This window comes from Onychostoma macrolepis, chromosome 13 (assembly GCF_012432095.1).
Source record: "Onychostoma macrolepis isolate SWU-2019 chromosome 13, ASM1243209v1, whole genome shotgun sequence".
In the NCBI taxonomy this organism is placed as follows: domain Eukaryota; kingdom Metazoa; phylum Chordata; class Actinopteri; order Cypriniformes; family Cyprinidae; genus Onychostoma; species Onychostoma macrolepis.
Window position 1 is genome coordinate 26,036,894 of NC_081167.1, and position 15,959 is coordinate 26,052,852.

The 15,959-nt window shown below is 37.0% G+C and overlaps 1 protein-coding gene across 1 annotated transcript; it reads left to right on the plus strand.

Annotated features, from left to right (window-relative positions):
- Positions 1 to 1,414: 1,414 nt before the first annotated feature.
- On the plus strand, positions 1,415 to 11,077 carry opn3 (opsin 3). Its single transcript, XM_058796031.1, has 4 exons — positions 1,415 to 2,008; positions 4,781 to 5,100; positions 8,613 to 8,864; positions 9,746 to 11,077. Exons 1-4 carry the CDS (start codon positions 1,684 to 1,686, stop codon positions 10,010 to 10,012), a joined length of 1,164 nt encoding a protein of 387 aa, XP_058652014.1. The 5' UTR covers positions 1,415 to 1,683; the 3' UTR covers positions 10,013 to 11,077.
- Positions 11,078 to 15,959: the final 4,882 nt, after the last annotated feature.

Below are 15,959 nucleotides of genomic sequence, written 5' to 3' on the forward strand. Positions count from 1 at the left end.
TCTAATTTTACTGTATTTTTATCAAATAAATGCAGCCTGAACCACTGGCTTCAGTCTTGCCTGAAGGAGATGAGCGTGATGTGATGTTAACAGCTGATATGTATTGAGCGGTGAATCATCGGAACCAGCCTTCACTGGCTAAGCTGCAGGGGCATTATTAATCATGATGATGCTCCCCGATCACCTGTTCTTCATTTGCATGTTTGTAATTAAAGGAGCAAAAGCATAGCCTCTTTGTCTGTCTGAGGTTGTTTAATTACCTAGGCAGTAAAATGGACACAGCTAGGTTTTTTAATGCTTAAAATATTGTTGAAATGTATTTTTAAATATTAATCATTCCAACACTGGAGGGAATGTTTGTAGAGCTTGTTTGCTTTAATTTTAAAGTCTGATTCTTCAGCAGTGCCAGATGAAACTGAGTAACAAACATTCCCATAGGATCCTCTAAAAATTCACTAATAAAAAAATCACACTTTTAACACTGCAGCTCAGGGTTCACTTTTTTTTATTTTTCTGTTTTTCCCTGAAGCCCACTTACACTGTTTTCATTTTACCACGTACTTCCTTCTCTCTGACCCTTGAATTAAATGTGAAAGTTCATAACCTTTCCATGAATAATGGTTGATTTGCTTTAACTGATTTATTTTGTCTGTCATCAGTGCATTAAATATGGAACATAACAGCCTGCTCATTCCAGTCCAATACTAAAAATAACGCTTACTCTCATTAGTTTACTTAACAGCATATTAGCCTACATATCTTCACTATTAGCGTTCATAACATCACATTAAATGCTGAATATCACTCGTACTGCCATTAGTGTTCATAAAAGCACATAAAACATTGAACATTACTGTCACTGTTGTTATTCTTCATAACATTACCATTCCAATCATAAGCACCATAACAGCACATTTATACGGCTTTATATTACTATTAGACTTTAAGCCTATAAAAAACTGAAAGTTGCCATTACTGTCATAAGTTTTTAAAACAACAAAGTATATTGAACATCACCATCACTGTGATTGTTCATAACATAGCCTATTGATCATCACCATTCAGTTTTTACATACACACATACTGAATATTGCTTTCATGAGTTTTCAAAACAATGCAGTAGGCTGTACTGAGCATCATCTCCACTATTACTAGTTTTTCTCTCAACGCATTAAATAGTCTACTGATCATCATCACCATTCTTGTGTAAGTTTTCAAAACAGTGCAGTGATTCCTGTTCATAACAGTGCATTATGCTACTAATCATAGCACATTTCAGATGACACAGAATTGTTACTATTAGTAGTTTTCTCTCTCTCTCTCTCTCTCTCTCTCTCTGCACATTACCTACAGCATCGCCGTTCTTGTCGTAAGTTTTCAAAACAGCGCAGTAGAAGCTGAGCATCACCGTCACTGTGATTAGTGTTCATAACAGCGCACTACACACTTTGCGTTCAGTCAGCAGTGACAGTCAATCTTAGGAGATGCTGGAAGGTCTCTTGTGAATCTAGGAAGAACTTTCGTGCTTTTCTCTGGATGTAGCTTTCATTTTTCTTCTGAGACGAATTCAACCTTACTGACACACTGAACTACAATCACTAGTCGACTGCCCTGATTGCTTCTGGACGGGCGCTGAATCGGGTCACTTTCAGTCATCATGCTGGACATTCACTTAGAAAAGAAATGAATTCTTTTAATGAAACATCGCCTGAGACTAACCTTGGGGATTATGATTATATTTTCGCCGATGAGACTTATAAACTCCTGACGTTCACCATTGGATCTATAGGTGTCCTGGGCTTCTGTAATAATATCATCGTCATTATTCTCTACTACAGGTTCAAGAGACTCCGAACACCAACTAATCTGTTAATAGTGAATATAAGTGTCAGCGATCTTCTGGTGTCAATCACCGGAGTTAATTTCACATTCGTCTCCTGTGTGAAGAAAAGATGGGTCTTTAATTCTGCCACATGTGTTTGGGATGGATTCAGCAACAGTTTATTCGGTCAGTTCTGTCTTTAGTCCTAATGTATGGATAGTCACCTAAGTTTTCAAGCAGTCTACTTTGAATTCAAAGAAAGTCATTTATAGTCTACATGTTTTATTTCCAACGAATGTTTCCTTAGATCAAGAACGACAATTCAGCATTTGTTTGTCTCTTAATGGCGTTTGGTCATTGCAATCAGTTCGTCTTTTATATTGTATTTTACTGATCTATTATCTGAAAACTTTTTAATTTTTACAAGTGTTCTCGGTCAGTTCTAAGTGGTCTTAAGAAGACGAGCGTTGAGCAAAACCTGAGAAAATATTAAGAACAAAACGCTGCAATGTCAGGATGATGCATTTTGACTGCATTACGGAACTTGGCGTTACAAAATGCTCCAGAAAGTATAAAATAAAACCATTACAAATTATCGTTTGCCGCTCCATACCTAGTGGGTCAATATAACGTGTTTCACCACGGAAGCAAAACTGGACTAACAAACTATATAACGTTTTATTTGGAACCGACGCAGTGAACAGTAGCACCCTACCACATTACTTAAGACGTTGTTGACCACAACTGCCAGTCATTTTACTTAATAAAATTGTGATTATTTATGTTATTTCAGCTTTGTGAATGTCTAGACTTTCTGAATGGGCGCGCGAGACCCATACATTTCTCGCTCGCGACAAAACACTCTGGAGCAGCGCGCAGCGAGTCTGACAGGATTTCTGACACTTACCTACGACAAATTATATTAATAACTTTTAAAAAGCTATGAGAACAACACATTGGAGTAGCCTAATGTCTTTTGGCTTATGTCATCTGGAAGTATACTATGCAGCGAAAGCGCTGGTATAATAAAACTAAAGAGCTGCGTAGTAGGCTATAGCAGCTCAAAACATTTGGTCTTGCAAGGACTTGAGTTAATTTTGAGGTCTCTGACTTTTGATTATAGGCTACTTTTGGAATCTTTGTAAATCTGAGTTGAACTATTGTTATTAAACAGTAGTGTGAGATTGAAGGGGCTTTGTCTCAATAGGAAAAGGCAATATTAACAAAAATCACTGTCATCCCTGCTAAAAAAACAACAACAAAAAACAACAACAATAGAAGCCCAATAGAAACCATACACAGAAATTCTAATGGTTTCCATTAAAATACCATTATAAACCATTAGCTTTTTTCCAGTAAAACCATTACAAAATTCCTTTTTGTAGTGTGTTTTGGGCATTTTTCCAATAGTATTTAACATCCCACCAATAGAATCCATCACATACCAGTAGACACCATTACAGTTTCCATTAAAACCAATACAATTCCCATTATAACCATTAAATACATTACAGGGTTCTATTGTTGTTGTTTTTTCAGCAGGGATTTTGTCTTTCCTACAGCAAATGATTTCAAATGATCATCTTACTCATTTAACACAATCTAAATCAAGTTAGAGCATATCAAATTATCTAAAGGAAATGCATGTTTTCACTCATCTAATTATATCAGATAGCTTCACAGTCATAAGAACATTTATGCTTAATTTGATTCACTTGATCATGTGACCATTTACAACAGCAGGCAAAGAAACAACTCCAAGCATCCGTAAACAACTATGACACATTTATTGAAATAAAAGTCCATCTGGCGCAGGGAAAGATGAGGTAAAATGGAGTCAGATAACGACACTTTAATGGTCCAGAAATATCCAGCAGAATATCAACTAAGCATCTGTGAGAGGATATGCTTTAAGGAGCATACCATAATCTCATTTCTGAAAGATAGATGTTCATTTTATGCATCTGCTCCCCAAGGTCACACCTGATGCTATTTTAAGTCCAAAGATTATCATCACACATGATTGCTTCCGTACTGCCTCCTTTGACCTATTTAGATGTGAAATTGGCTGCTTTTGATGCTTCTTCAAACAGTTGTTTGGGGAGGCATTTGTGTCTTTGACCTCCATTTTTGCTCCCTTGAGAATTGACTAATTTAAATATTAACAGTTTTGATGAGATGTAGCTCCATGTGTAATACTGCATCATATTCCACATCAAATTCACTAAGCCCAGTTCTATGAGAAGTAAAAAGAGGTCTTTGTGAATACATCTGACAGCTGAGAGGAAACACGTTAATGCTGCTTCCCCGCCGGCCTGCCTCTGTCACAGAGGACTGTGGATGTCTGGGTAATTGGGGGAATGTGTCTGAGTCTCTTGCCAGAGGTGTCTCTGCGGATACTGCAGTTCAGAGATACTGTTATTTACTTCTAGAAATGATACCAATTACTATAACCCATCATCTGCTGAATGTGAGACTGTTTGCTGGAAGCTTGATTTCTGTAAAAGAGAGAAGCCACATTGTTTTGTTTTTATATTTATTTATTTAACACTTTGCACAATGCTCTGTTTTCAAAGCAGCTTTGCAGAAAATCATTATGTCAATTTTTATTATAAAGTTAGGCAATAATATTGTTTACATTTATAGTTGGGTGAATCTCAAAATCTCTCAAGAACATGCCCATATATATCTTAAAAGAATCCACATCTAGTACCATTAGCACATCCTTACCTATCCTAATTTTTAATTACTTTAAAAATGAATTGTGTCCAGACAGGATGATCCTTGTGAATGTTTAGTACCATAATGAGAATCTTAAAAGAATCCTAAAAAAAATAATGAGAATGGCAAACAGACTCAAACATCTGGACACAGTTTGGTAATCAGAATTTGAGGACAGAATGTATCTATCTTTCTAGTCAGCTATATGTCTTTTTATTTCTCTTCTCGTCCTTCAAGGCATCGTGTCCATCATGACTCTCTCCGGTCTGGCATATGAGCGCTACATCCGTGTGGTTCATGCCAAGGTCATTGACTTCCCTTGGGCCTGGAGGGCCATCACACACATCTGGCTGTACTCTTTGGCCTGGACTGGAGCTCCTCTCCTGGGATGGAACCGCTACACGCTGGAAGTCCATCAGTTAGGCTGCTCCCTCGACTGGGCTTCCAAGGATCCCAATGACGCTTCCTTCATTCTCTTCTTCCTCCTCGGATGCTTCTTTGTCCCCGTGGGTGTCATGGCCTACTGTTATGGAAACATCTTGTACACTGTGAAAATGGTAAGACAAACAGCTGCAACAATGGGCTTAGCTAATAATAGTCATTTTCTCACTGGCTTGTCTGGATGCATCAGATATATATTTTCTGTTACCTGATGCGCTAGAAAAACACTAGCTAGTGAGCTTTCTACCTAGATAGGAGGTTTTTCATGGGTTTTGGGTGGTTGCTTCCATAGATAATCTTTTGCATGTACAAGGTTGGTTGAATATTTGCTAATTGCTTCTTTTTTTTACACATTTGTTGAATTTCCTAATGTATTTTATCGACCCTTGATCTCTCCAAACATTTTTCTCGCTTGTCATCTCATTTCTGATCTATGATTTGCATATGGAACCTTACAGTTTCTTTCTTTCTGTCTTTAACCTTCATCATTCTCTCTTGTTCTTTTATAAACACACAGTCAAGCTGCTATGATTTAGCAGTGCAGAGGCGCCGACATGCTGTTGTTTGATGGTCTATTTCCACTAAAAGTCATATTGTCTGAAATAAGCAGTGATGGTGATTGTGTATGTAAATAGCTTGCGATTTTCATCAGCACAGCTCCGGTGCAACAGATTTTATCAGTGTGCTGTCCAAATGGGGGAAAGCATAACCGCTCCAACATGAGTGATTGTGTGCTTACCACAAACTGAAGTGTGCAGTCTTTTCTCTTATTTTTGCTTTGTGTACAGAGGCAGCTTTAATTAAGCTATTTGTAGGTTGATTCTCCTGAAAAGCATTCTGCCCAAAACAGCAACACTGGCTGATCCAATGGCATACGTTTGGGGCGGGACTATCTGTTTTTCTGACCAATGGCAGACTGGGAGAGTGTTCTGCAAACATGTTTAAAAACTGTTATAATTTTATATTAGCGGTGCAAAAATGTCACACTTCACCTTTAAGCAGTTTATGTGTACCTTTGCTTTTGAGCTTGTTTTAAACATTCCAAAAGGTTTTGCACATAAAGAAAGGACTATGCTATTTTGACAGACATGATATGATGTACCTGCCTGAGACTCCAGTCATTCTGTGGCCTAGAAAATACTTATTTAAAAGAGTTTTAAGAGAATTTTTATTTAGCCTGACAAATTGACAGTCTTGCAATTCAGCCAAGGTACTTGTAATCCATTGCAATCCACCACACTGCAATATACACTATCGTTTAAAAGGTTTTCTTTTGTTTTGTTTTTTTAGAGAAATTAATGCTTTTATAATATAAGAAGTCAATTATAATAAGAAATGTTTCTTGAGCAGCAAATCAGCATATTAGAATGATTTCTGAAGGATCATGTGACTCTGAAGACTGGAGTAATGATGCTGAAAATTCAGCTTTGCATCACATGAATAAATTACATTTGAATATATATTAAAATAGAAAAGTTATTTTTTTAAATTGTTATAAAATTTATAAAATCTTATTGACCCCAAACAGCAGACTTGTGGTGTGGATCAGTGTGATCCACCAGTCAATCAGAAAATGTAAAACTGCTGGATCGATGAAACAAACCACAACAACCCGCAGACTACACACCAGCACAGTTAACAACACAAAAATTGTGTTTGGGTTGAATCCAGGAACGTTATTGATTTGAAACAGAAAACTACATAGACTGAAAAGAGCAAAGCTACCGATGAACATCAGTTGTTAAAATGTGAAGTACTTGATCGACAAACTTCATGCATCCACAATGATAATTGTCAAAATAAAGAGATAAAAAACAGTGAAACATAAACAAAAACTTGGAGAGCATGTTTAATAATTTAGATTGTTTCAACAGTTTTATAAATTTCATAAGGTGAACTGTTTACAGACTGCAGAAAGCAAGTCAATATTACTCAGAGTTAAATCAGTGAGGCACAATACCAGAGTGTTCTCTTAAAAGTGCATAAACACATATACCACAGTGTTGTTATTCTTGCTCTGAAATCAACCCCACAGCAGGAGTCTCTTAATAATCCAGACTACTTATTTTAATCCACTATTTCATCATTTCTGTGTTAGTAAAGGAAAGATTTACAATGCTCTGTTATTTTATTTTTATTTTTTTGTATCTCTAGTGTGTTTGATCGGTGTCTTGATTATTCTGTTCTGTATGAGTAAATATGGTTAAGTGTGCCAGGAACTGCTTGAATAAATACATAAATGAATCAGAAAATCTATAAATGCATTAATGAATCGGTGAATCAATAAGCACATGAATGAACCAGGGAATCAATAAATGCATGAATGAATTAGTGAACCAATTCATTCTTGAATGAATAAGTAAAATGGGAAGTTATTCACATTGAGACATTACATACAGTAGAATTGTATACATATAGATTTTACAACATTTTAAAGCATCTATTCCACCACAGGACAGTTTAATATGAACTAGTGAATTAAAAAGTCATTTAAATGTGGCCAGTCAAAGGCATTAAGTTATACACTTAAATCCTTACATATTTATGCAAATTCTAACCTAAAATCTTGATGTTAATTAACCAAAAATAATGAATGAATTTGTGAATCAGTGAAGGAGTTGCATATACCTGTCAATGTCAGCAGCATGACAGTTTTAATTGATCCATGACATAAGGAAAAACAACTCAAACATGAGATTGACTTTATACCATTTTAGGATAAAGTGTTTTCAGGAGAAATCTTGGACCAGCTGTTCACATAAACCCCATTGCGCCCCCAAGTGCTGACCCAGTTCTGTGTTAGTTACACAATGCCAGGCGCCTTGAGAGATTCTCAGTCAAACTCAGCAAATTGTATGCAACTGTGTAATGATAATGAATGAATGAATGAATGAATGAATGAATGCATGCATGCATGACTCAGAGGACATAATGTGTTTAATTAAAGAAACATCTTAGGGCATGATGCTTTCAAGCAGGGCAGCATATGACCTCCATCCAAAGCCAGTCACCTTGGGAAAGTATATATCTTCATCATCAAGAACATTATGTCCAATATTCATCTAAAGTCTGTCAGCTTAGTCTATGGATTTTTCTATGAACATATAGATTGTAGATATGGATGTGTGAATTGGGATACAAATTTTAGTGTCTGTATTAATTTGACTGATAATTAGCGTGGTGCTATTCTATCCTTTATCTTTTCTGTTCCCTAAAATCATTTTAGAAATTCTAATATTTATGATTGCACCTTTTATTATGCTTAATTTTTACCCACATTTTTAATGGTATTGCAATGTTATGTTTTGCAGAATATCATCTAGATTTGTAACTTTCTTTATAAAACAGAAAATCTACCTTTTTCCAAAATCGTTTGTTTTAAAGCTAATTTTTAAAAATTAGTTAATTTTAAATTACAATCTAAAAGCTTTATTAGGTCTCATGGTCTTCTTTTTTCTTTTTTTTTTTTAATCAAATTTTTTATGATATACCAATTTTTTCACACAATATCAAAAATCCACTTAAAGGTTGACTAAGGCAATTTTCTTTTTTTCCAGGACATGCAATATATTCTTTAACTTAGATGAAGGTGGTTTATGACATAATGTCTTCTGTTCTCTTCCTGTAGCTGCGCTCAATCCAGGATCTGCAGACCGTTCAGACAATTAAGATTCTGCGATATGAGAAGAAAGTGGCGGTGATGTTCCTAATGATGATTTCCTGTTTCCTGGTGTGCTGGACACCCTATGCTGTGGTCTCCATGCTGGAGGCTTTTGGCAGGAAGAGTGTTGTCTCCCCCACGGTTGCCATCATTCCCTCTCTCTTCGCCAAATCCAGCACTGCCTACAATCCCGTCATCTACGCCTTCATGAGCAGAAAGGTCAGCAGAGGTCACTTGATTCTGATGGAGGGGAATTTATTACAGTATATTATATAGTCAGGTCTGGTGATCCTCACAGATTACAAACTTTACAGGTCAACATACAGTGTATCTGTGAACTGTCAAATTGTATAAGATATAACTTTTGATATTTTAAATAAATATTGCTTTAAATAATTAATGATAAATAATAATTTTATACAATTTTATACTAACAGCATTTTATTTGTTCCATGAATTTTGGAGTATAATAATTTTTTAATGAAAAAAAAAGTAAACTGTGATATGAAAATCTATATTAAAATATTAAAACTATTTTTTCTATTGTGTAAAATAAAGGAATATTAAATGTTTTTCATCATTGATCATTTAATTTAGTATTTTAATTTATGAAATGTGAAATTTTCAAGTTGTAAATAAAGATTATTTCACTAATTCAAAATTACCTATTTAATTCCATGTTACTTGCTGTTTCTTTGGAATTATTTGTGGAATCTACTAGCAATTTCTTGGCAAATTAGTATTAAAAGTAAATTCTACTCCAATTTGTTTTCAGCCCATTTAACAGCCGCTTAAATTTAGTTTATAGTCTTTTAGTTTCACTTAATTGTTAGCATTTATCTATAAAATAAAAGTTGGTATAGAAATTTTATTCAGAAATTGCAGGTTGATTTCACAAATAATTACAAAGAAACTGCAATCAGTACATTAAATTAAACATGAAATTTTGAAGTAGAAAAACTTATAGTATTTTCCTGTGAAGTGCATTTTAATAATCTTTTACTGTGAATTACTGTTAATCTTTTACAAAATAATCTTTTACTGTGTGTGTGTGTGTGTGTATGTATGTGAAGCTTACATTCCTCTTTCTGATTGGTCAGTTTCGCAGGTGCATGCTACAGATGCTGTGTTCTCGTCTGGCCACTTTGCAGCACAGCATTAAGGACCGTCCCCTCACCCGCATCGAACATCCTGTACGTCCTATTGTGATGTCACATAGCCGTCCCAACCGGCCCAAAAAGAGAGTGACCTTCAGCTCTTCCTCCATCGTATTCATTATCGCTAGCAATGACACTCATCCTCTGGATATTACCTCCAAATGCAATGACAGACAAGACATCAATGTAATCCAAGTTCGACCGCTTTGACACTTGACATAAAAGAACGACAGTGGAATTCATTAACGTCACACTTATTTAATGTTTATAACATACAGAGGATACAGAAACATCTTTTTTTATACATAAATATGGAAAATATGGAAACAAGGATTTTTTTTTATTTTTATTGTTGCAGCAGTATTGCAACATAAACTGAATTTTGTGTTCCCAATCAAGATTTGTGTGAATTATGTCAATTGTAACTGTAAGTATTTTATGAAAATGACTTGAAGTTGTTTTTGATCTATTGTGTTCCTTCTCCATCTTTTCGGACACTGAAACTTCCAGCTTCACCCAGTTTCATGGGATGGTGAGATATCCGCAGTTTAGATTGCTCAATCCGTGAGCAGAATACATTAGTGAGTGTGCTCAAATAGATTAGCAACACAGTGGTATTACAAGGACTCTTCTAGGACGAGACATTAGTCAAAGGCTGCAGCACCTTGTACATAAAGTCAGTCGTGTCCACAGCGCCCCCTGGAGGAAGCGAAGTGTGTGTCGTATTTGAAAAACAAGCCAAACGTTACTATTTCTACTGCTCAATATTTAGATTATTAGGGCTTTGAACAAACCCCTAAATATTAAACTTTGGTGAGTTTACCTCAAATTGCGTTGCTTCTTGAGAAAAGCTGTGTCTATTATAGAGAATATAGGTTACTTAAGATTTGCAAGGGTTGTCGAGACGGTCCTGGTCCTCACTGCAGAGCCAGTGTTGTAACAAGTATCGTACCAGAAGCTCAAAATGATCGTATTTGGAAGAATATTATCGTATCGAACTTTTTAACACGACCTGTACATTACCACAATAGATAAATAACTGGGGTAAATCACACCGTGTCTACACCAGACGTGACAAAATACTATAGAGCCTAGTGCTGGGCTGTTCATACCGGATACCGGTGTTTATTTTTCTTATGATATTAATTTTTAAAATACCGCAATACCGGTGTTATTTAAATAACGTTCGGAACGCGACACTGTTTGAGAGGAGTCTCTTTTCTATACTATTGCATTGTGGCGAGGTGTCACTAAGCGTGAAAGCTCTGAAGCTGTAGAACGTGATGACACACCTTTACAGTCTATGGATGACACCGAAGAACTCATCCACCGCCCGCTGCCATCAGCTCCCGCATCTCACACGCACGAGCCTGACTTTAGCACTATATTTAGCAACTTTCAGACCCTTTTAGCGGCTTTTTTATATAGAATATACAAACTGACAAACCTAGCGGCTTTTTTGGATAAACCTTAGCTATGGTTCAGTTGGAAGATGTCGCCAGTGCTGCCCCGCGAGCGCGAGGTCTGACTCTCCCGGCGCAGTGTCGCCTCTCTCGGCGTCTGTCTGTGCAGCGAGCGGCAGAGAAGCACCGCATTCAGCTGGCCGTACCGCAGCAGACTCGTCAGTAAATGAGTACAAAACAGCGTTTCCAAGCACCTGCCGCTAACTGACTGTTTGGAATTATAAATATGAGCATAGTTCGTCTGTTAATATTATGCACTTTTTTTCTTTTTTTTTTTAGTTTGTTACTCAGACGCAGGCAGTGCGCTGCATGAGACAAAAAAGTAATATAGCCAAAACCACAGCATAGCCGTTCTTTAGTGTAAAGTCAGATGCATGTTGATTTTATCAGACGATGTCGCGATTATAAATGAGAGTGACTCCTGGTTAACATGTATTAATGGGTCGTGTTTAGTCACTATTTAGTGTGGAATTTTTCTACAATATTCGCTCATCATGACAGTAAAATAGGGCATTCTAAGTCAATCTACTGCAGTTTTTCCTCTCAATCAGTAAACACCCGGTCATGCATGATACAAATAAATACCGTCATATACCGTGAAACCGGTATAATTTTGAAAAATACCGTGATATAAATTTTTGGTCATACCGCCCAGCACTAATAGAACCCATTAAAATAAGTGACACTGTCTACAATGGATGTGGCGTGGCGCGACAGACAAATCTCAGACAGTAAACTGATGCCTCCGGCCTCTGAGTCGCTGTCATTGGAAGCCTGTGTTGCCAGATGTTGAGGGGGTTCTTTTGCATTACAGATTTGATGCCCTCATGGACTGCAACATAGTGCTCTTTGGTTTAAAAGTAGGGCACCCTCCCACATTCATAATCCATTTAGAGTGTCTGTAATGAGCCTATTTCGTATATAAGTATAGAATACTTTAATTATGATTACAATGACCATTATTTGAAATGTCACAAAATGCTGAAATTATCGTACATTATGGGATTTTTTTCATTATTGATCGTACATCGTACAGATGTTGAAATTATCATACAAATACGATAATTATCATACGTCTGGCAACACAGTACAGAACACAAGATCCACAGGGCGAGGTTGGATCCAGATCCAACTCCTCCCATCTGACATATCCCTAAACCTACCCGTCTCCACCCTCTGATCCCTAAACCCACCCATCTCCACCCCTGAACCTACCAATCTCCACCCCATAGATGTGGATCCAACCTCGCCCCCTGGATCTTGTGTTCTGCAGTGAGGGCCTACTGAGGGTGTAGGTTTGATTTTGCCATTGGTGAGGACATAACGCAGCTAACGGATATTTAATTGTTTGATCAAAATTATTGCTAAAATTTAGTAGTCGCTGGATATTAGTAGACAAGTCATAGCGTTCCGAAGTTCTGATCTGAATCAAATAAAGATTCATGAACCATCATTTCAGGGGTGCGTTTCCCAAAAGCATCGTTAGCCAACTATGGTCGCAAGTTCCGTCGTTACCAGCATAGTTCAACGATTCGGTGTTTCCCGAAACCATAATTCAAACGAACGTTCGCAATCAGCGTCACAAACTTGCGTGGTTGGAACTGCAGCTCTCGACCTGTAGTTAGAAGCATAGTTTCTTGTTAATAAGATATATGGGCTTAAATAAATATGTTCTTGGGCACAACAAGCAAGCTAACATGCAGTACTATCTGTATCTTCCATTCTCTCTAAATATAAAATGCATTTTAATTATGTATTTTAGTAAGTGCCATTTTTGAAAAGTGCGCATGTGCATAAATGCCTAAGGGAGTGTGACGTAAGAGGGAACTCGCGATGAATCAAACATCAAATAAAGCAAAATGACAGGGAACAAAAAATAGTAAATCAGTCAGTAGGTGCCATGTTCAATACAGCAGCATCTTAGAGATCTCTAATCAGTTAAATGGCAGAAGTTATTCCTCCACCACATGTGCGTGACGTCATTACCAATGGACCTATGTTGCTGAACCAATGTGGTTCAAACGACAGACATGCGACCGTGTTCGGGAAACAGTCGTGACTAGTTAGTTCGTTTCCAAAAGAATGCATCGTACTTTGGTGGTTAATCAGCGAGTTACCTCGTTGTTCGGGAAACGCACCCCTGATCGGGACTTCGGAGGTTAAGGCTAGAAGGGAGACAGCTGTGACTATTGCGCATGCGTACATCAATATGGCGTAATTTTTGTCACACTGTACAATAGGCTAATTACTATTTTTGCATTAGCTTATTGTAAGGGGTAGTTTAGGATTGGGGTAGGTATAGACGTTAATAAAACACAATCTAATAGGAAGAAAATTTAATTTTTAAAAATTAAATTAAATTTTAAATTTCCGGTTCCGGTCTGTATAGCCTCAACCGACTTCAGAGTGCAACTTCTGATCTGAATCAAAAGATTTATGAAGCCGCTCCGAAGTCTCGATTTAAATCAAATGATTCGCGATACGCGAAGTTCCGAATTGAATCACGAACCTGCTCTGATTCGCTATTCGCGCTTTGAAGTCACGATCTACATTAATATGATGAGCTGCACCTCAAAATGCATGTTAGAAGGAAATATTGTGCATTAATAATCGGCATCATGCAGCATTATGATCAAGTTATATTCACTAAAATAGTTTGACCACTGTAGTTCAGTTGGTGACAGTACAATAGGAAATCAGTTGAAAGCATCCAGTCTTCTCATTAAAGTGAATGTTAAATTTATTAGTAGCCATAACCTATTTTATAATCAATAGGTCTATTTGAAAAATTATTGTTATATCTGATATTAGCCTACAGGGATGGGCAATATTTCAGATACATGTATTTAAAATACGTATTTGAAATACAAAATACTATTTTGTACTTTGTGTTTTAAAAATCTGATGTAGGCTATTTTGTAATTAAATAGGTTACATATACAACCCGAATTCTGTAAATGTTGGGACGTTTTTTAAATTTGAATAAAATGAAAACTAAAAGAATTTCAAATCACATGAGCCAATATTTTATTCACAATAGAACATAGATAACATAACAAATGTTTCAACTGAGAAATTTTACAATTTTATGCGCAAAATGAGCTCATTTCAAAGTTGATGCCTGCTACAGGTTTCAAAATAGTTGGGACGGGGGCATGTTTAACATGGTGTAGCATCTCCTCTTCTTTTCAAAACAGTTTGAAGATGTCTGGACATCGAGGTTATGAGTTTCTGGAGTTTTGGTGTTGGAATTTGGTCCCATTCTTGCCTGATATAGGTTTCCAGCTGCTGAAGAGTTCGTGGTCGTCTTTGACGTATTTTTCGTTTAATGATGAGCCAAATGTTCTCTATAGGTGAAAGATCTGGACTGCAGGCAGGCCAATTCAGCACCCGGACTCTTCTACTACGAAGCCATGCTGTTGTAATAGGTGCAGTATGTGGTTTTGCATTGTCTGGCTGAAATACACAAGGCCTTCCCTGAAATAGACGTCGTCTGGAGGGGAGCATATGTTGCTCTAAAACCTTTATATACCTTTCAGCATTCATAGTGCCTTCCAAAACATGCAAGCTGCCCATACCTTATTCACTTATGCACCCCCATACCATCAGAGATGCTGGCTTTTGAACTGAACGCTGATAATACGCTGGAAGGTCTCCCTCCTCTTTAGCCCGGAGGACACGGAGTCCGTGATTTCCAACAAGAATTTCAAATTTGGACTCATCTGACCATAGAACACTTTTCCACTTTGAAACAGTCCATTTTAAATGAGCCTTAGCCCACAGAACACGACAGCGCTTCTGGACCATGTTCACATATGGCTTCCTTTTTGCATGATAGAGCTTTAGTTGGCATCTGCAGATGACACGGCGGATTGTGTTTACTGACAGTGGTTTCTGGAAGTATTCCTGGGCCCATTTAGTAATGTCAGTGACAGAATCATGCCAACGAGTGATGCAGTGTCGTCTGAGGGCCTGAAGACCATGGACATCCAACAAAGGTCTTCGGCCTTGTCCCTTACGCACAGAGATTTCTCCAGTTTCTCTGAATCTTTTGATGATGTTATGCACTGTAGTTTATGAGATTTGCAAAGCCTTTGCAATTTGACGTTGAGGAACGTTGTTTTTAAAGTATTCCACAATCATTCTACGCACTCTTTCACAGATTGGAGAGCCTCTGCCCATTTTTACTTCTGAGAGACTCTGCCTCTCTAAGACATCCCTTTTATAGCTAATCATATTACAGACCTGATGTCAATTACCTTAATTAGTTGCTAGATGTTCTCCCAGCTGAATCTTTTCAAAAATGTGTTGCTTTTTCAGCCCTTTGTTGCCCCCGTGGCAACTTTTTTGAGACCTGTAGCAGGCATCAAATTTGAAATTAGCTCATTTAGTGTATACAAGTGTAAAATTTCTCCGTTTAAACATTTGTTATGTTCTCTATGTTCTATTGTGAATAAAATATTATAAAATACTTCTGGAATTCGGGTTGTAAGACCAGTATTTTCTGTTGGCTCTCCGTTTCTGTTCTGACTGCCACCAACTTAAACACACTGTGAAATGTGAGTGAAAATCTTTTACCCTCACGTTACATTGTTGATTGCGATTAAAATTTAATTTACTGGATTTCGTCTGTGAAAATTCGCCGAAAACGGTAAACGTGACCGCAACCGATTTAATTTTTCATGCCTGAAAAT

Coding starts and splice junctions, on each gene's coding strand:
- opn3 (XM_058796031.1), top strand. CDS start 1,684: ATGAATTCTTTTAATGAAACATCGCCTGAGACTAACCTTGGGGATTAT. Junction 2,009..4,780: donor ATTCAGCAACAGTTTATTCG/GTCAGTTCTGTC, acceptor TCGTCCTTCAAG/GCATCGTGTCCATCATGACT. Junction 5,101..8,612: donor TCTTGTACACTGTGAAAATG/GTAAGACAAACA, acceptor CTCTTCCTGTAG/CTGCGCTCAATCCAGGATCT.